The 21,861-nt window shown below is 40.6% G+C and overlaps 1 protein-coding gene across 6 annotated transcripts in view; it reads left to right on the top strand.

Annotated features, from left to right (window-relative positions):
* Nucleotides 1-21,861, top strand: part of RFX3 (regulatory factor X3) — a 224,251-nt gene that overhangs the window by 200,106 nt on the left and 2,284 nt on the right. For all 6 annotated transcript variants that reach the window (XM_044286847.1, XM_044286829.1, XM_044286838.1 and 3 more), the window contains 9 exons: nt 300-421; nt 3,300-3,412; nt 6,911-7,026; nt 8,033-8,187; nt 12,177-12,274; nt 12,765-12,914; nt 14,369-14,577; nt 18,387-18,540; nt 20,888-20,930. In XM_044286847.1, the coding sequence (XP_044142782.1) occupies nt 300-421; nt 3,300-3,412; nt 6,911-7,026; nt 8,033-8,187; nt 12,177-12,274; nt 12,765-12,914; nt 14,369-14,577; nt 18,387-18,540; nt 20,888-20,930 (1,160 nt within the window). The remainder of the gene's footprint in view (nt 1-299; nt 422-3,299; nt 3,413-6,910; nt 7,027-8,032; nt 8,188-12,176; nt 12,275-12,764; nt 12,915-14,368; nt 14,578-18,386; nt 18,541-20,887; nt 20,931-21,861) is intronic.

Here is a 21,861-nt window from a genome sequence, read left to right as displayed (position 1 = left end):
CGGAATTGCGGATCCCGGAAATGCCGATTCGCATCCGTGAATCGGTCCGCAAATTGCGGAACGATTGCGGATCCAAATTACGGACGTGTGAATGGACCCTAACTGCTTTGTTCCAGGTCCATTTTTGGGGTTAAATTATTAAAATTGTGTCACAGTCCTAATACGTCTAGGCCTAATGGCATCTACTTAATAATAATGCCTATTTTTAGATATTGATGTTATAAAGTAAATTCCATATTCCCTCTATGTGTTGAAGTGGATGATGATCTGTCCATATGTTTTTCCTTTCTGTTTCATAGGTACAAGCCTATGCAGAAGGTGGATGGAGTGGGGGATGGATTTGCCGGAAGTGGAGCTCAGACTGGTGCATCAGTAGAGCAAACTGTCATTGCTCAAAGTCAACACCATCAACAGTTCTTAGGTAAGAACGTTGGAGGAGATTTATCTAAACTGATGTAAAGTAAAACGGGCTTATTTGCCCATAGCAACCAATCAGATTCATTTAAAAAAAAAAGGTCTGAAAAATTAAAGGTGGAATCTAATTAGTTGCTATGGGCAGTTAAGTCACTTTTCCATAACACCAGTTTGCTAATTCTCCTCCATACTCTGTTCCCAGACAGACACTGAGATGATGATACTGATGTTTTTTGTGCATCACTGCTTATCTACGCTACTTTGTGTACAATGTATTGTACATTGATTTTGTATTTCAACCAAAGTGGGGGTGGCCTGGGTTTTGTATTGTACTTTTTATTAAGTTTTTGTTATATATATTTTTTTTTACTATGAGATTGAGGTTTATGTCAGAACTTATTTTAATGAATACACAGAGAAATAATACAGATTGCTTACTAAGAGTAAGATTTTTAGTTTGCCGTTTTTGAAGCCAAACCCAAGAGTGGGTTCAAAAACATGGAGAAGTCGTATAGGCTCTTTCTCTCCTTTTATGATCCACACCTGAGTTTGGCTTCATCAACTGCATGAACGTGTGGCGGTACCCTTCATTTATTTAATTTTTTTACAAAGGCTCTGCAGCTTGGCTTTCTGGTCTGGCTTATAGGGATGGATCTTGAGCAGCTAACCCATTCCTTAATGCTTTACGATGTTTAAATGCCCAGACAGCAAGCTGGAGGAAGGCTATGCAAGGAAGGAAAATGTTCTGTCCATTTTTTTAATTCATCTGGATCACGGCAGCCATACAGATATGTATCCAACCTTAAGTTCAGATCGGTATGATGGAAATGGAGGTGTACTTTAACAAAGTTGCAAGTAACCTTGTAGCGACTAAGAAGCTTGCAATCTAGAAATCCTATGTCACTAAGTATCCTCTTGTAAGCTTTTTCAAACTCTTTTCGAGTACACCCTGTTGTCCTTGTTATTCTGTGCATTTTCTTTTTTAGAAGCACTGTCTAGTCTGTGAATGTATCTTTTTGCACTTTCATCTTCCTAAAGCCATTGACTTTCTCGCGGCTGCCTTCACTTACCGCCTACTGTGTCATTCTTTGGTCCTGTTCTTACCTTGTTTGGTTCTCTCTCCTTTCTGAACCCTGAGTTCACAGCCCCTGAGTCTCTTACATTTGTGTTGGCCTGCAGGGAGCTTGAACAATGAGAGGGAATCCTAGCGCCTATCTTCTGCCTCAGACGCTGCTGACACATGCTATTGCAATTCTCTACTTTTACAGACAGGTTTTCATATCATCTCTAGTATAAAATATATTTATGTCGACATGAAAACCAAGGCTTATAAGTTTTTAATAATCAACTACAGAAAAAATTAAGTGCCAAAGTTTGGAAACTATTTCCAGAGAGATTATATACACAGTGACATTATCATTACCATAACTGATCATTGGTTGGAATCATGGTGTGTTTGTTACATGTTTGATAGATTGAATTAATAACCACTCAATACATCTGGCTGAACTAATAAACGAATTATAGATACATTAGAGATAACATTCTTTAAAGGGGTTGTCCCACCTCTCCGTTCCCACGGTAAGACGGGACTGTGGTCTGCCTCAGGTGGCTGGGCTTACAGAAGCATTTGAGGGGGTTAGCACTCCGCTGTTTCCGTAACTCCCATTGTAGTGAAAGAGAACTATGCAAACATTGTGACAGACCAATCTACACTGCTTCTGTAATTCCAGGAGAAACCCCTTTAATTATAAGAGATCAGCTGAACATAAGCTTCTCTACTAGTGGTGGGATTGTTTACTTGTACCATGATATATGGTGTTGAGGCAACAACTACAGCTGTGCTGTAATTTTAAAAAGCAGGTATTCGCAGTTTACCATTTACCATTTAACTGTATAGGGGCATAGTAAATCATACTACATGGCAGTATAGGTTGTCTTGCTGCACTGCATTCAAGAGATTGTTCCAGTGTTTCATACTGATGACCTTTCCCCAGGATAGGTCTTCAGTATCTGATCGGTGTAGGTTTGAATCCCAACACTCTCGCCAATCAGCTATTTGAAGAGGCTCACCAGAGTGCCACGGGCTGTTCCTAAACTATTATTATTATTATTATTATTATTAATTAAAGCGCCATTCATTCCATAGCGCTGTACATATGATAAGGGGTGCACATACATAATACAGACAATGCACTAATCATAAACAAGATGAGTTACAAACTGGTACAGAAGGAGAGAGGGCCCTGCCCGTGAGGGCTTACAATCTACATGTAATGATGTCATGTTCATCAATCATGTGGCCAAGCACAGCGCAGTCCCATTCAAGTGCATGCCACTGAGTTGTGATACCAAGCACAGTCACTATCCCCTAGGCTGCACTGCCCACTGGAGTGCGGCGGCCTCTTCAAATAGCTGATCGGCCGGGGTGCCTGGAGTCGGACCGCTGCCGATCACATACTGAGGGGTCATCTGTATAAAACACTCAGAAGACCTCTTTAATGCCTACAATGCTATCTGTATATATAGTTGCAGATGATAGACTTTATATGTCTGCTGCACGTATTCTTCTTCAGCTTAACCAACGTCTGTTACTTTTATAGCACATATACCATATCGGCGTGCTGTATCCAGAAGACGGATGCATATGCAAATGTTTTAATTTGATACATGTATCTCATCCAAGCGTTTGTTTAAAAATATTCTCTATTTTTTATAACAACACTAAGAAAAGAATAAAAATACAAACTTGCCAGCCTCTGTTCATTAAGTAATGTGACCTTTCAGAATGTCTGTCTTGCTATGCTTCTTAAATATTTTCCTAATGAAGCTGTAATTGGCACCATCCACAATATCTTTCTTCCATTATGTTGTTATGGCAACAGATGCGTCTAGAGCACTTCCAGAGTTTGCAGAAGTTGAAATATCTTCTCTGCCAGATGGTACAACCTTTGAAGATATCAAGTCACTGCAGACTCTATATCGGGAGCACTGTGAGGTGAGGCTGCCATGTCTTTGTGAGAATTACTACTCCCTCACTACTTTATTTACTTACTGTGTTCTGTAGTTTATTCTGGGGAAAGACGTGTTGTTTACTGGTGGAAATGTAGACCTTAGCTGAAGGGTTAAATAACATCTCATGTGTAAGTCAGGTAAATGGTTGATGCTGCTTACAATCCCTAGCGACTCCACATTATAGTAGTCATCTATATTGAGCTTACGATAATAACATCTCCCTCAGGGTGATTTCTTACATCTCTTATTCCCCCCCCCCCCCCCCCATAAGGGCAGGATTTGGCTACAATGTAACATCCAAGCTTGGCACCTTGCTATAGGTACTAGCCATGCTTCCAGTTGTTTAAGAAAGAGTCCTCTTTTACAGTACATATGCAATTAAGTGTATCCATATTTCATTTGTCTCCATATTGAAAGTGTTAAATATTTTTCTTCTTACCAGTTTTCATTTGGTTGCATCATACAGAAGTATCCACCCTTACTTTTCTAGAAATTTGGTTTCCAGGCTCCAATTTATATGTATACAAATTCAATACATCATCACACCATGTTTGCAAAACCCTTGACAGGCTGCAGTTCACACCACCACCAGCAGGTGGCCAGTAATAGACACATTTGCGTACACATCTCCTGAAACTGTATCAACAAAATCATGTTTTTTGTTGAAAACTGGTTATCTTGTGCCACTCATCTTGGGATGTGTTAAAGGGGTTGCGTAGAGTCTTAATATCATATTGGCGGGGGTCTGACTTCCCGGCACCCCTGATGATCAGCTGTTTGAAGGGGTTGCAGCATTCATGCGAGAACTGTGCCTTCTTCAAAATGACCTGCATACTGTCTCCTTTGCAGAAGTGGTGCAGTGGGATTGCAACTGCTTCTCTCATTCACTTGAATAGGATGGTGCAGTTGTAATCACTGCTATAATGTAGATGACGAGCAGGTCATTTTACAGAGCAAGCAGCACGAACCCTATGACCCCTTCAAGCAGCTGATCGATGGAGGTGCCAGGTGTCAGACCACCACCGATCTGATCCTGAGGATAGGTCATCAGTATTAAATCACTGTGCAACTCCTTCAAGCCAAGAGGGAAGGTAAGAAAGAAAACATCTGTATATACCATAGATAATACCCAGAAGTGGGGAATTATTGACAAGAATAAATCCACAATTTTATAGGAACCTTATAAGATGATTTCTTTATTGTGAAACAATTTTCAAATTCTCGGTATGTAATCCACTTTGCATTCACACAAAGACATTTGTGGAGTATGAAAAGTTCTGGATTATTTCATCTTTATTATAGGGTGTGTTGGAGTTTGGAAAGAAGTTCTTATTTTAGAGAATTATTTGGGGATTAAGTCCTGTATATACATCCTGGGAAATAGTTCAAAATTTGTGAAATAAAATTATATTATTAGTTTTATTATTAGAAAAGCACTTTAACCATATACAATTCCAATAAAAAGAACAGAAGATAGGCTGGCATTTACAAGTCTGTGACTTCAGTTAGAGGACTTGTCCCACAATTAAAAATTACATTTCTCATTAGATCATATAAAATATATTTCAGTTGGAATCATTGAAGTATGGCCTAGTATCTATGTTTCTAGTGCAGTGATTCGTATTGGTTGTGCTATACCAGGGTAAACCCGTGGCCCTTCAACAGTTGCAAAACTACAACTCCCACCATGCCTGGACAGCCTACAGCTATTAGGGCATGCTGGGAGTTGTAGTTTTGCAACAGCTGGAGGGCCGCAGGCTGAGCATTCCTGCCATATACTATAGCAGTAATCTCTATGGCACCCTTGTAGCAGAAAATCTGGGTGGTGTGAATGAATGACTGAGAATGTGTGACCACCAGCACTGTGCATATCAAGCTGACATTCTAAGAGGGCATCAAATGAACACCAGGGATCGCTATAACAAGTAGGCACAGAAGCATTCAAATTAGAAATCTAACAGATAAATGTAACTTTTAGAGAGTTTTTCCAGGATTTATATACTTATGACCTGTTCTCAGGATAGTATCAGATCAGTGGAGCAGTCCAAGTCCCGGCACCCCAGCCAATCAGCTGTTTGATCCACAAGGCCTGATCCTAGGCCTGTGATGTCATATGAACGAGGCTGAGTTGCAATACCAAGCACAGCCACTATTCCATGTATGGTGCTGTGCTTAGCATAGTGTGAAGAGGCGGCAGTGGTCAGCCTCTTCAACAGCTTATCTGTGGAGGTGTCAGGAGTCTGTCTCCCATATTTATGGCCTATCTTGAGGATGGGTCATCAATAATAAAATTGTGGAAAAACTCCTTTCCCTGTGATACAACCCCTATAATAGGATTATTATTATTAGAGTGCTCCAGCAGTTAAATAGAGGTCCCTGTTATTTTACTTGGTCAAAATTGACTGCACCTTGTTTGCACATTGAATGCTATTAAAGTATTAGTATTAAAGGGTTTCTGTCACCTGAAAAATGGTGTGCTAATGTCAGCTGAACATAACTATATCAGTGCCATCTCACTGCCTGAAGCCTTCATTGAGAAAAACAAACTTTTATAATGTGCTAATTAGCCTCTAGGAGGGGGGGGGGGGGGCGTTGCACCTGCTCCTAGAGGCTCCAATTGCCCACCTCTTTTCACGCTCTTCTTCTCTTGATTGACAGGGCCAGGCAGCGCTGCTCTTCTTCCGCCGGCCATGTCTGCAGTGTAAATCTTGCGCCGTTCAGTATTTGGCGCAGGCGCAGTTAGGGAATGACGCTCGGCAGCTGCTGGCTTCCTCACTGCGCCTGCGGCGAATACTGAATGGCACGAGATTTACACTGCAGACACGGCCGGCAGGAGGAGAGCAGCGCTGCCTGGCCCTGTCAATCAGGAGAAGAAGGGCGTGAAAAGAGGTGGGCAAACGGAGCCTCTAGGAGCAGGTGCAACGCCCCCCCCCGCTCCTAGAGGCTAATTAGCATATTATAATATTATAAAAGTTCATTTTTCTCAATAAAGGCTTCAGGCAGTGAGATGGCACTAATATAGTTATATTCAGCTGACATTAGCACATCGCTAATGTCAGCCAGCTTAATACCCATTTTCAGGTGCCAGAAACCCTGTAAGTGCAGTAGCTCCCTCTAGTGGTCACCACAGACAGCCTGAATGCTATGAATCACATCTATGCCTATGCAAAGGATTTTGAGCTGTGTATCAGATAAATTATTTATATTTTATTAAAGTTATATAAAAATGAATAAACAGAATGCTGGTTCGAACAGTGCATGAAGCTGAAAGATGGATCTACACACAGTTCTGTGCAGTACAAGTTATGGAAAAGCACGTGTACAGTATATGCATTTACTACTTTTTGACTTTTGCTTTCTGATGGTACTGCTGTTCTTACTGAGATGGGCGTTTTGAAACTATACAATGCTAAAATCGCAACAGTTAACAAGAAATGTGGTTACTGTTGTGGGCTGAATTTTATTGTCTTTGATCACTTAGGCAATACTGGACGTTGTGGTAAACCTGCAGTTTAGCCTGATTGAGAAACTGTGGCAAACCTTTTGGCGCTACTCTCCCACCACGACAGCTGACGGCACCACCATTACAGAAACTGGGTAAGTAAAGAATCCTTCATTCCAAAATAGACTTTTTCCTGGTTCCACAATATTGCATGGATATAAAATTATAACCAGATTCCCCAAACTAAAATAATCACATATACATATTATTTGTGCATGTAAAATTGTGTTTACTAGTCACATATGGTGCATATATCTTAGAAGTATATGATGACCGGTAAAGCCGTGGCGTGGTAGGGTAAGAGGAGCCAAAAGCTGTTTGCAGGTTCAGTTTAGTGGCTTAAGGGCCCTTTAGATGGGTCAACACTTGAACAGACCGTCGCTAACCAGCATTACTAGTAATGGCACCGCCGATTACCCGATGAACAAGCAAAACATCAGGTAATTGTGTATTTTGTGCGGGGAAACAATGAGACAGTAAGGGGAAGAGCGATGGCATTAGACATGCATCAGTCTCCTCCGCTAACGATCAGCAGATTGTTGGGAAGGAACGCTTCCTTCCCGACAATCTACTAGATCGTAGTCCCATGTAAGGGGACCATTACTTTTTTTTTTTAAAGCTCACATTATATTACATTATCCTTCAACTGTATTCTCTGCTGTGGACAATTCCTACTTATTACAGGGTCTCTTAACAATAAGCTGATAACAAAGTGCGGAGCACCACCAGGCCCCATTGGCTATAGTGGGAAAACGGAAACAGGTCAGATTCCCGCTGGGTCCCAATATAGTCAAACGGCTCCAGCGGGGAATAGTAGCATCCGACTGTTGTGAAACTAGCCTTTTCCAGGAAAGGACAGATGCTTCAAAGCAAGAGACTCTCTGTAACTGGTCTATGGGACCTATTCTATTAACTCAGAATTCCCTAACAGGCTATATGAAAGTGGGTTGTCTAAACTGCACAGCCCCTTTAAGTCTCTATGCATGTATTGTGCTTGCATTAGTTTGAAATAAAGTTACATCTTACCATCTGTTGTGTTTTCCCATATTTCATGGTGTACCTCACTGTAACAGATTTTCATTTTATCTCATCTTTTGGCAGCAACCTGAGTGAAATGGAAAGCAGACTGCCAAAATCAACGTTGATTTTGCTCTGCAAAAATGAATCCATTTTGAAGTGGATGTGCAACTGTGACCACGTGATGTACCAAGCTCTGGTGGAGATCCTCATTCCTGATGTCCTAAGACCAATTCCTAGTAAGTTTGAGAGAATGTGTAGAGTGGAAGCCAACGTATGATGGATTATATTTGGAAGGGGCATGAGCTTCTGATCTGTCATTGGTACACATCAGAAGATTGCATCCATGGACTCTGGAGCTCTGCCCACTGTCCCCAACAATTAGGCTTCAAAAAAAGCCATTTGGCAAAAATACCTTATTCTTCAGTTTATTTATGCCATTTTGCTACCCCATTCTGCTTGGTTACTGATAATATACATAATTTACCGCATTTATAGTGTTAAGCTTAGCAACTAAATAGGCTGCCAACTACATTTACGCAAGTGCCTTTTCAGTACTAGGACAACAAGCTTCCAAAGTCCACCACGGTGGGTACAATAGCTCCAATTCTCCAGGCAACAGTGCATTTATAGGTGGTATAATTTGTATGTTGACTTCTTACAATGTGTCCCAAACCAGTTATAATCCCTACGTGATAGAACAGTGCCGCTACAATAACTTCAGACCTTGAGCAGTTTATAATATGCGTACTTCTAATATCTGTCGTGCAGGTATAAAATGAGATGTTCAAGGTCCGGCTGAGCTGGCAGTGTAGCTCGCACTGACTCACTGGCCAGTACTCCTACATAATGCTTTGTGTAATTTTGCACTTTATGCCGCTAAAACATTTCTTGCTCTAAGAACATGTACACCATCCACGTCAAACGCAGGCAATCTTACTAATGGGGATTACGGATAATCTTCTTTTTCTTTCCATGAATGTAGTAGTTGTGCTTACTGGTTACGATATTTTGTCCATCCAGTCATTATTTTGCTGCAGCCCGTGCGTCTGTATTCTGCCCATGAGCCAAGCAGCAGGAATTTGAAAGTCAATGTGATTTTCTAAGAGCCGTAATCTGAAAGAACCTTGTGGCAAACAAAGCTGCTTTCAGTTGATGTGCATGTCTGTGTGGCGCAGGGCTTATTACATGCTATATAGCAGAACAATTTGACGCCTACAGCTTTCCACTACATGAACAGGCTTATGACCTTCGTCTGCTACCTCAGAAAGAGAAGTAGTGATGGGTTAATGCTTACCAACCTTTCCTTTCTTTAAACCCTTTACATTTTATACCACTATGGCATAATGCACTTGATCAGAATGCCAAATGTGATATTTGTACAGATGCTGTAAATTGCATCTACAGGTGAAACTCGAAAAAATTAGAATATTGTGCAAAGTTTATTTATTTCAGTAATGCAACTTAAAAGGTAAAACTAACATATGAGACTCATTACATGCAAAGCGAGATATTTCAGGCCTTTATTTGTTATAATTTGGATGATTATGGCTTACAGTTTATGAAACCCCAAAGTCACAATTTAGAGGTCCCCTTTGCTCAGGGGATATGGGTTAATTACCTGACTAGAGTGTGACACTTTGAGCCTAGAATATTGAACCTTTTCACAAAATTCTAATTTTAAACTGCATTATGCAATTCCTTTTAATTAGCATTACTGAAATAAATGGACTTTTGCACGATATTCATTTTTTTCGAGTTTCACCTGTATGTCCCTTCATAGTTTGATACTGTGCAATCAGGGCTGACTGTAGGTAATCACCCCTGGACAAGTGGAATAGTAATACACAGTGGATAATTTAGGCTGAGTTCACATCAGCGTTCAGCTTTTCCATTCTCCTGCTCCATTATAGGAGCAGGAGAACAGAAAGGACGGATTCTGCACATAACTGAGCCGAACTGAGCCTACGGACTACATAGACTATAATGGGGTCCGTTAGGTTTCCGCTCAGAGGAAGATTTTTGAAGCAGAGACAAAAGTTGTGCATGCAGGACTTTTTTCTCTGTTTCAAAAATCTTCCTCTGAGCGGAAACCTAATGGACAACATTATAGTCTACGGGGCTTGTAGGCGTCGTTCGACTGAGTTATGTGCCGAACTTGTCCTTTCCGTTCTTCTGCTTCTCTAACGGAGCAGGAGAGCGGAAAGGCTGAATGCTGATGTGAACTCAGCCTAATTCATACATTTCCTGGAAGAATAACTGAGCAATATTCTGTTACTTCATGAGGAATACAAGGAGAGCTGATCAGTCCTCTTCAAGGCATCATTTGCAATATCATTGCCTTGTAGGGTACTTGCACATGATGCGGATTACGTGCCGAAGAACCACAACGTACTACAGTACCAGACAGAGCTGCAGCTATCAACTATTTTTGTAATCGATTATTCTATCGACTAATTGAATGATTACTTGAGTAATCTAATAACAAAAAACTAATTAAAAGAACATTTTTCTTTATAAGATCTCATCTGCTGCCCCCCCCCCCACTGCCATCAGCTGCCCCTCAGTGCCATCAGCTTCCACCCCCTTCCATTAGGCTCCCCCCAGTGCCATCAGCTGCCCCCCAGTGCCATCAGCTGCCCCCTCAGTGCCATCAGCTGCCCCCTCAGTGCCATCAGCTGCCTCCTCAGTGCCATCAGCTGCCCCCTCAGTGCAATCAGCTGCTCCTCCAGTGCCATCAGCTTCCCCCCCCCCCCAAGTGCCATCAGCTACCCCCTCAGTGCCATCAGCTGCCTTCCCCCAGTGCCATCAGCTGCCACCATCTCCCCCTCCTATGTCCCCAGCGCCTGTGAAATAAAATACTTACCTCTCCTGTAGGGGCGCTGCTCCACAGCTCGTCCATCTTCTTCTCCACCCGCTGCACTGTTTTCCTGACGTCACACAGCGTCAGATCATAGAGCGCACTTACATGCACTATGTACTGACAATTTGTCAGGATACAGTGTAGTGCGGTGCGGGCCGGCGGGTGACCACAGATGGGTGAGTAATAGCAAGCGCTCTGTGCTCAGTGGTCTCGTGACACAAGCAAATCCTCGATGCAAAAAATTTGCATTGAGGATTTTTTTGTGTCCAGTTACTCAATTCAATTGAGCAATCGTTTCATCCCTAGTACCAGCAAAGGGAATGAGAATGTAAAAATCTCATGTACAATTTCCATGAGGAAATTGACCTGCCGTTTGAAGTTTAAAATCTGCAGCATGTCAATTGTTTGTGCGATGTCCAAAAAAAACTGATAAAAAATGCACGATAAATAGTGTGGATTTATGTGCAAGTTTTCTTTTGTGTGGTTTTGGCGCAGATTTAATGTGGATTTTCAGCATACAAATCTGCACCATGTGCAGGTACCCTTAAAGGGATTGTCTCACTTCAGCAAGTGACATTTATCATGAAGACAGAGTTAATACAAGGCACTTACTAATGTATTGTGATTTTCCATATTACCTCCTTTGCTGGCTTCATTCATTTTTCCATCACATTATACACTGCTTGTTTCCAGGGGTTAAGACACTAGTGCTTGCACACTACAGGAAAAAGAGCCTATGCGCATTCCCACGGTCCCAACCAGACAGGCTGGTGCCTTTTCCTACAGTGTACAAGCACGGCCACCACTGCTGGTTTGCAGGGTGGTCATAACCATGGATATGAGCAGTGTATAAAGTGATGGGAAAATGAATGAAATAAAGGAAGCAATATGGACAATCACAATACATTAGTCAGTGCCTTGTATTAACTTTCTCTACATCATAAATGCCGTTTACTGAAGTGACACAACCCCTTTAAGGCTGGTTTTTTTATTTGCGCTGTGAACTCCGGCAGTCTTCTCTGGCGGAGGAACAGACTGCCGGAGTTCACCATATTCGGCATAGTCAGATACCACCGTGCACTGCAATATGCCATTACAGTGAATGGGGGGCCCAGAGGTGCACTGTGTTAATCCACCCCAATTTCTGGCATATATGCCAACTTTCGGCCGGACATAAAAATGTTGCATGTAGCATTTTTTGTCTAGCTGAAAGCCGGCTTGTACATCGGAAAAACGGTTTTCAGTGTAGGCAATATGAGCTAATTACAGCAGCAGCACAAATGTCTCTCCTGACAGTTTGCTGCACTGTATGTAGACGCAATCTATCAGCTCACAATCATCTGTTCAATTCTACTTTTCCTTCAGGTGCCTTGACCCAAGCCGTTCGAAACTTTGCAAAAAGCCTTGAAGGTTGGCTCTCTAGTGCCATGAGTAATATTCCACAAAGAATGGTACAAACTAAGGTGAGTGAGTTTCTCCACAAAAAAATAAAATATGAAAAGAAAACGTGGAAGTTGTCACTGGAGCTTTAGTCATAAAGGGGTTAACCAATGAATCATGTTAAACATGAAAATCATATATTACATGACAACCTATCCTATTTCTAACAAAGCTAGAACCAGCCCTGTACCTCATGGATCCTGAGATCTTGCCGTTCATTGCTCTGCTAGATTTATATCAAGCTGACAGCTCAGGGGGCATGTCCTTTCTGTTGAAGGTAATTAAAGAGTGCTACTGAGCATGTGCTTTCATCTCAGTGAGCTGGACAAAGAATTTGGCAAAATAGCAAACAGCAGGTGGCGCTATACAGATAGATTTCAGTGAATAACTCAGTGACTATACTCAATTTTTAATTACATGCAATTACAAAAGTATTCAGATCCAGGTGCTGGTTTGAAAAATGTAGAATATTTTTCAGGACAAAACCCCCTTAATGCCTTTTTGGTTTGGCAGGTTGCTGCTGTAAGTGCCTTTGCTCAAACTCTGCGAAGATACACCTCTCTCAATCACTTGGCTCAGGCGGCGCGTGCCGTGCTCCAGAACACATCTCAGATTAACCAGATGCTTAATGACCTCAACCGCGTGGACTTTGCCAATGTCCAGGTAATAAGAAATGAATGAAGGTTACTGCTATACACCATAGTTGTTCCTCAGGAAAGGCTCCCCAACAAATATCATGCATTGCAGTTTATATATGTTTTATTTATTTTTTCTGTACGGTGAAGACCTCAAAACCTGAAACTCTGAAGTTTAGAGTTCAGGATGCTAAGGGTCTGTGATATTTGCTTGATGCAAGAGCTATCATATTGGTTATTTTATATTTAGGCTATGTTTACACTACATTTGGTCTGCCCATTAGAAGCATACTTTAGGAGTATTTCTTGATGTACAGTACAGACCAAAAGTTTGGACACACCTTCTCATTCAAAGAGTTTTCTTTATTTTCATGACTATGAAAATTGTAGATTCACACTGAAGGCATCAAAACTAAGAATTAACACATGTGGAATTATATACATAACAAAAAAGTGTGAAACAACTGAAAATATGTCATATTCTAGGTTCTTCAAAGTAGCCACCTTTTGCTTTGATTACTGCTTTGCACACTCTTGGCATTCTCTTGATGAGCTTAATAAAATGGGAATGGTTGGTAATATTAACTTCCTGTTTGTGGCACATTAGTATATGTGAGGGGGGAAACTTTTCAAGATGGGTGGTGACCATGGCAGCCATTTGGAAGTCGGCCATTTTGAATCCAACTTTTGTTTTTTCAATAGGAAGAGGGTCATGTGACACATCAAACTTATTGGGAATTTCACAAGAAAAACAATGGTGTGGTTTTGGTTTTAACGTAACTTTATTCTTTCATGAGTTATTTTTTTTAAGTTTCTGACCAGTTATAAAATATGTTCAATGTGCTGCCCATTGTGTTGGATTGTCAATGCAACCCTCTTCTCCCACTCTTCACACACTGATAGCAACACCGCAGGAGAAATGCTAGCACAGGCTTCCAGTATCCGTAGTTTCAGGTGCTGCACATCTCGTATCTTCACAGCATATGCACGAGATGTGCAGCACCTGAAACTACGGATACTGGAAGCCTGTGCTAGAATTTCTCCTCTGGTGTTGCTATCAGTGTGTGAAGAGTGGGAGAAGAGGGTTGCATTGACAATCCAACACAATGGGCAGCACACCATTGTTTTTCTTGTGAAATTCCCAATAAGTTTATTGTGTCACATGACCCTCTTCCTATTGAAAAAACAAAAGTTGGATTCAAAATATCCGACTTCAAAATGGCCGCCATGGTCACCACCCATCTTGAAAAGTTTCCCCCCTCACATATACTAATGTGCCACAAACAAAGTTAATATCACCAACCATTCCCATTTTATTAAGGTGTATCCATATAAATGGCCCACCCTGTATAATGGCCAATAGTTAGGTATACGAAATACACCATATTTAGCTCATATTGTCAAAAGGACATCTCACCTTGCAAGAAACGTTTGATTGAATCCCTGTGACGTGAAATGTAACTGGCTCTTGGTTTGTGATAGGAGCAGGCTTCCTGGGTGTGCCAGTGTGATGACAACATGGTGCAGAGACTAGAAACAGACTTCAAAATGACTCTTCAGCAGCAAAGCACTTTGGAGCAGTGGGCTGCCTGGCTCGACAATGTGGTGACGCAAGCACTGAAACCATATGAAGGAAGGCCCAGCTTTCCTAAGGCAGCTCGCCAGTTTTTGCTTAAATGGTCATTTTACAGGTAATGTTGGCATGATGTGTTTTAGGGCTCATTCACACTTACCACGTCATAGCATGGTTTTACCCATTGTGTATTTTAAGACCTATTGGGCATGCATCATAGAAAGTGGTTATGGAAAAACCTTTCTAAATTACTAAGGAATGTTTAATACCTCTCCTTTTCCAGTGTTGTTTTGCATTTTTAATGATATTTGCATGTAATGTTATGTTTGCACTGAATGATAGTTCTTATTAAATTAAGTAACAGCATCTGATCACAGTAGAGACCTTCTGTGCCTCTGTGTCCTCTTTTACTGTTCCCCTTATGGTCCCAATTTTTTTATTTTCTTTCCTTCTATTTCTGTAGTCTTCCTTTTTGCTTTTATACTGATTATTACTGCCCATTTTTATTGTTAATTGTGTCTAATAAGGCCCCCCTACGGACTATTGTGGGAACTGTGTAATCTGAGGCTCTATATTTATTTGACCTGCTCTAATGGGGGCTTTTTCCCCACACATGTATCTCTCTATTATTATTATTCCACGTAGTATTGTGCTTGTTGTGGGCAGTGCATTATCTGTCAGATCACATGTTCATTGTCTACTTGTCTAATCCCGTTCAGTATTTTATTCTTGAAATTTTATAAAAATAAGATTTAAAAAAAATAAGCAATACTATAATCACACTGTGTTCTCCTGATTAAACCCCCGGTGATGAATTTGAAGTAAGTGTTCAGAATCCCTGTTCCACCAGTCGGCCTCTAATTTCTTGCTTATATGACATTTTGCACTGATGTAAAAATGAATTGTTATTATTAATAATACGTAGAAATGATTGGAAAAAGCAATCTTACCTTACTATTTGACAGTCTGCAGCATGTTCTGTATGTTCCTCAAACAAACAGCCTTGTAGAAATCCCTCTGATCACTTCCATATTTGGCGGGCAGCATATAGACTGGCCCACTAGAGTACCGGAGGATTCTCTGGTTAGCCCAGGCTCTGATACCATAGTGTACCCCCAAAGGTCCAGTAGAAAACAAACATTTGGAGCTGCCTTTGGAGACAATAAATTGCCACTAGGCCTCAAATCCTATTAGACTTTATTGATGACATAGGGGTTGGGCTCTAAGATTAATTTCCTCTGGTGGACCCAAAGAACCCTAGTCAGACCCTGTTGATTGGTGACTAATTTCACTAATGGGGTAGAAATATAGCAGTGGGGCTTAATGATCTTTGAGTCCTACTTCAGAAAAGGCAGTGGGGAGGCTGCTGCTCCAGCCAGTTGACTTACAGCCAGACATGCGATAGAGAGGAGGAGGAGGTCATGGTGAATCTCCTGGGCAGAGAGGTGGCCTGAGCAGAGACCCTACAGGGAAATTTCTCGGTGGGCCAATGCCAGGTGGCCGCCCAAGCCCTCCTCACAGTTGCTGCTCAGAAACAAATGATCCTCTCAGCATTAATTAATGCTCGGACCATCAGGTACTTGTGCTTCTCGCCAGTCGCCGCAGGTGCCCTCCTGAATTCAACTGTATTGCAGTCCTCGGGAGGATGACACCATTAAATACTGCCGCAGTAGTGGCAGTATCTTGTGCTGGGCGGTATTTTGGTTGTGCTGGGCTTTGGTATTTGGTTCTGCTGGGGTGGTATTTTGTGCTGCACTATGGTATTGCTGACCCTGCCTATTTCTATTGTCCCTGCCTACTTCTGTTGCCCTGCCTTCTGTTAATTTGTTCCCGTTGACAACATAGGGGTTACTTTAATTTTTTTTTCCACAGCCACTTTAAATTTCTAGTCCGTCCCCGCTTCTGGGACACAGAAGATTTCTTTATATATTTCTAAGTTTTAATCTTAATATGAGATATAATAGGTTTAAGATAACAGAGAAGATGAATGTGGAAGTCCTGAGCTGTTTTTGATTTTTAACCCTGTATTAAGTTTTGGTCTCACTAGCCTACTACTGCAAACAAAGCCTCTACAACATAATGTCTGACCCATTATAATACAATAGGATACATTTGCATCTGCTGGACAACAGATCACAATAGATTTGTCCTGTTCATTATAGATCCTGTAAATTGGAACCTATGATGTCACTGAAAATAAATCTTTATCTTTATAGAAATGCATTTTATATTCCATGGAAGAAGCATAGAGGCAGCATCATGTTCCTTAACAACTTCTCCACTTGCTCAAGTCAAAATTACATTGTTCTCCATCGTTCTGCACTCAATACCTCATAAAGACTAGGGAGGTCATTTATCAAACAGAAATATGCCTAAATTAGGTGTATTTCTGGCGCAGATTGCTAGCCAAAGTTTCTTTGCGCACAATCTGCGACTACTCCCCACTCATGCTAAGTTTAAAAAAGTGGGCCCGTCTCATTCATCATGTCAAACGCCTGGTTTAATGATCGAAATGTAAGACTGCAAGGAAGCTGTCTTACAGCACCTCTTCACCGCCATGTGTATATATAGGGCATATTAAGACCGGCATATTAAACGCCAGTCTTAATAAATGTGCCCCTAAGTGAAAACATGTTCAAAATGAATGTTCAGAATTTTTGCTAATTTATTAAAAAGGGAAAACTAAAATATTGCATTGACAAAAGTATTCAGACCCTTTACTCAGCAATTAGTTGAGGCAGTGATTACCGGTTCCAATCTTCCTGGGTATTATGCCACAAGGTTTACAAACCTGATTTGGGGGATTTTCTGCCATTCTTCTCTGCAGATCCTCTCAAGCTCTGTCAGTTTGAATAGGGACCGTCAGTGGACAACCATTTTAAGGTCTTTCCATGGATGATCAGTTCGTTTCAAGTCAGGGCTCTAACTGAGTCAGGACATTCACAGAGCTGTCCCTAAGTCAGTCCTGTGTTGTCTTTGCTGTGTGCTTAGGGTCGTTGTCTTGTTGGAAGGTGAACTTTAAGCCCAGTCTGAGAACCAGAGCACTGTGGATCAGGTTTCCATTAAGAATATCTCTGTACTTTGCTTTCTCTCAACTGTGACCAGTCTCCCTTTACCAGCCACTGAAAAACACCCCTTCAGCATGATGCTGCCACCACCATGCTCCACTGTATTGATGGTATTGGGCAGGTGATGAACAGTGCCTGGTTTCCTCCAGGCATAACACTTAGAATTGAGGCCAGAAAGTTCAATCTTGGTTTCATCAGACTAGAGAATCCTCTTTCTTACAGTCTTAGAGTCCCCTATGTTCTTTTTTTTTTTAAACTTCAGTTGAGTTTTCATATCCGTTTTACTGATTAGAGACCTCTTTTAGTCTACTATACCATAATGCCCAGATTGGTGGAATGCTGCAGTGATGGTCTGGAAGTTTCTCTTATCCGCGCCCAGGATCTTTGGAGCTCAACCAGAGTGGTCTTTGGGTTCTAGGTCACATGTGTTATTAAGGCCTTTCTCCCCTGATTACTTAGTTTGGTGGGGTCAGCTCTACAAAGATTCTTGGTTATTCCAAATGTCTTCCCTTTAAGAATTATGAAGGCCACAGTGCTCTTGAGAACTTTCAGTGCAGCAGAATTTTTTTGTAACTTCTCCAGATCTGTTACTCCACACAATCCTGCCTCTGAGCTCTACAGGAAGTTCTTTCCTTCTCATGGTTTGGTTTTTGCCGTGACAGAATTGTGTCTTTCAAAATCATGTCCAATAGACTGAATTTACCACAGGTGGACTCCAGTTAATCTGTCTGCCTGTCCATCCGTCTGTCTATTTGTCTATCTGCCTAGCTTATATTAGAGAATTGTTTGTAATATTTCCAATTTTGATATTTCTTGACATTTTTATCCAATCACTTAAAGCAATTTGTTTCTCAAACAGTTCCATGGTTATACGTGACTTAACCCTGCGCAGTGCTGCTAGCTTTGGCTCTTTCCATCTGATTCGTCTTCTCTACGATGAGTACATGTTTTATTTAGTTGAGCACAGAGTTGCTCAGGCAACTGGTGAATCCCCAATAGCCGTCATGGGAGAGGTGAGTTTATTACCATATGTTTTAAAATAAATTATTAGAAAAACTCATCATGCATACCAAACAGTTTTTTCAGCATACATGTATTTTCCTGTTAGCTCTGAGCAGAAATAACAGTAATCTGTAGTTGAGGAAACGGGTACTGAAAATTAAGTATAATGGGATATAAAGGGGAGTTATGAAACTTTACTGTAATCAAAGTCTATTGGGAAATGATAATGGCATTCCATAAAGAAGTTCTTCCATCTTATTGTTAGAAAAAGCTGATTAATATTCTTGCTCAATAAGCACAATGCCAATCAAGCTTTGACTTTCTCTATCCCTTAATAACATACTTTATTTGGAGAAATGTTAACACATATCCGCTTATTCAATTTAAGTACCTTAGATCTTTGTGGAGGCTGAACAATAAAATGGCACTATCAATACATGGATGAAAGTTTTACATAGTTTTCTGCTCCTTTTTATAATATTGCTGAATAGAAATGTAACTTGTTTAAAGTTTTTCCCTTTATGTATCATATCTATTATTAAAGTATAGTTGTATTCTTAACATTTCTGTGTTACTTTGGTTTTAATGGTGCTAGAAAATGGAATTATTAGAACAGAGTGTCAAGGTAGTAGAAATGAAGAAAGAATTTTATTCTTTTTAAATTCAACTTCAGCAACACCCAAAAGCAAGATAGTGTAGAGCAGGATTAATAGCCTTTTCTGTGTAAGGGTACTTTCACACTTGCGGCAGAGGATTCCAGCAGGCAGTTCTGTCGCCGGCAATCTGGACGCAAACGGATGCATTTGTGAGACTGGTCCGGATGTGGAGCCATCTAAAAAATACATTGCAATACCGGATCCGTCTCTCTGGTGTCATCCAGAAAAACGCATCCGGTATAAATGTTTTTAGCATTTTTAAAGGTCTACACATGCGCAGACCGGAAAGCCGGATCTGTTTTGCCGGAACACTCAATGCCGGATCCGGCGCTAATACATTTCCAGCAAGTGATCAGTATTTTGGGCCGGAGAGAAAACTGCAGCATGCAGCGGTATTTTCTCTGTCCAAAAAACGTAAGAGGGACTGAACGCAGAATGCATTAGGACGAAACTGATCAGTTTTTTTCCAGTATTGAGCCCCGAGGACGGAACCCAATACCGGAAAACTTTAACGCAAGTGTGAAAGTACCCTAAATGTCACTGACAATTGTAGATAACTGTCAGTCACTGATAGTTGTACTCAGGGGAGGTGTTATCAATGATTGATAGCATTCTGTGTGTGTGTATATATAGATATCTGTCAGTCACTGATAGTTGTACTCAGGGGAGGTGTTATCAATGATTGATAGCATTCTGTGTGTGTGTATATATAGATATCTGTCAGTCACTGATAGTTGTACTCAGGGGAGGTATTATCAATGATTGATAGCATTCTGTGTGTGTGTATATATAGATATCTGTCAGTCACTGATAGTTGTACTCAGGGGAGGTGTTAGCAATGATTGATAGCATTCTGTGTGTGTGTATATATAGATAGCTGTCAGTCACTGGTGCGTTTTCCTAAATCTTTTCCCACAAAACTATATATCAGTCTGTTCAGCCACTCCTGCCCTATAACATATTGCCTGCAGATTGCACTGCATTTTGTGGTGACAGGTCCAATAAAAATTAAAAATTGTGAGGCAGGATAAATTAAAATAGCGATTTTAGCATTGTTCTTTATGTTTTTAAAGTCTTTACCATGTGGAATAAATAACAAATTAGTTTTATAGTACAGGTTGCTATGGATGCAACTATACCAAATGTTTAGTTTTATTGGTTTGGTGTTACTTTTTATTACACCTAAAACATTTTTTTTACTATATTTATTAGGTCAACATGTGATATACTGCACTACTTATGCAGTGCATTATACCTGTGTTTCATTTATAATACAGCCAACTAGGCTTCCATACTTGGCAGACCCAGAGGTAGTCCTTAGGTATAGATCTTGGCATCTAACAACCAGTATCAAAGCCATCTCCAAATCCAGCCGTTTTAACTGTATATTACAGTCGACTCTCACAGAAGGTGGCATGGTCAATAGACTGCATTATGTAATAGAATGACATGGGGCAGAATGGAGTTAAAGAGTGGTTAAAATATCGCTTTGGGCAAAACCGACACACCATCCTCATGCACCTCCCTCCTCAGGCCTATCACAGGTTTAATGCAGTTTTGCCTGGATTGCATGCGGCCACCGTTAGTGCACCTCTGGTTTGGTAGGTTATATGGAGGTAACTAAACAGCTTGAGTTTAGATACCAATTACTGTAGTTTTCAAGATGATTGAGATTCAACCTGTTTGTTTTGAATTCTTGCAGTTTGGTGATATAAATGACACGTCTCCTGGAAATATGGAAAAAGGTAATCTGCTTTCAAACATCTAGCATGTCTTCTGTCTGTTAGTAGACTTTTCTTCAGATTGCTAACCAGTCTTTATGAGGAGCTCTTTCAAGAGATCTGTAACACTCTGCATGTTTAGTCCCATTCAGATTTATGTTTCTGGCTTAAAATAGAAACCATGATGCTTGACTTATTAAACTGCTACTATAATACTTGATGAATATCAATATAACTGAGACTTATTGTATACAGAACTAACTATGATACATGTAAAAATGTTACTTATAGATATTGTTGACAATACAACTTACTTGTTTTTATTGTTCTAGTATACATATATGCAAGATATGTTTTCTTTATCAATGATGAAAACACCAATAAAAATTACTTTGATCTAAACTGCTACTATACCAATACAGAAAAATCCAGACAGGAGCACTTGCAGGATAAAATGGACCACTGCTTATAATGTCTGATGCATCAGTGACATCCATGATCTACCATTCATGAAAAACTTCTAGGTTTTTCCTGAGTGATGGCTCTCTAGCTTTATACTTTCAATATATTAAAATGTAAAAAAAAGGTTACTAATTAGAAAAAGAGAAGCAAAAAAAGTAAGCAAGGGCCATTGTTAGTTCCAGGAAGAAATGGGAGGTAGCAGAACGATGTTCTTTTTAGTCCACACTGAGTTTACAAAGGTCGTAAAAGATGATATAGCTGTTAGCAAGCAGATATACTGGCCAGTAAAAGAGACAAGGTGGGATCGGTGGTAGAGTGGTAGTTTTTTTTAACATCGATTGACATTATTTCTATTATGTCCAACTCCTATAACTCTGCCAATAAGCTGTTTAAAAGGTAGGCGTTGCTTGTAAGAGCGCTGCTTCCTCTTCATGAGTAATTATACTGCGCTGCCGAGACTTCTAAGACGATGCACAGTGTAACATGTGACTCA

Source organism: Bufo gargarizans, chromosome 1 (genome assembly GCF_014858855.1).
Source record: "Bufo gargarizans isolate SCDJY-AF-19 chromosome 1, ASM1485885v1, whole genome shotgun sequence".
In the NCBI taxonomy this organism is placed as follows: domain Eukaryota; kingdom Metazoa; phylum Chordata; class Amphibia; order Anura; family Bufonidae; genus Bufo; species Bufo gargarizans.
This window is presented reverse-complemented; position numbering and strand designations above follow the sequence as displayed.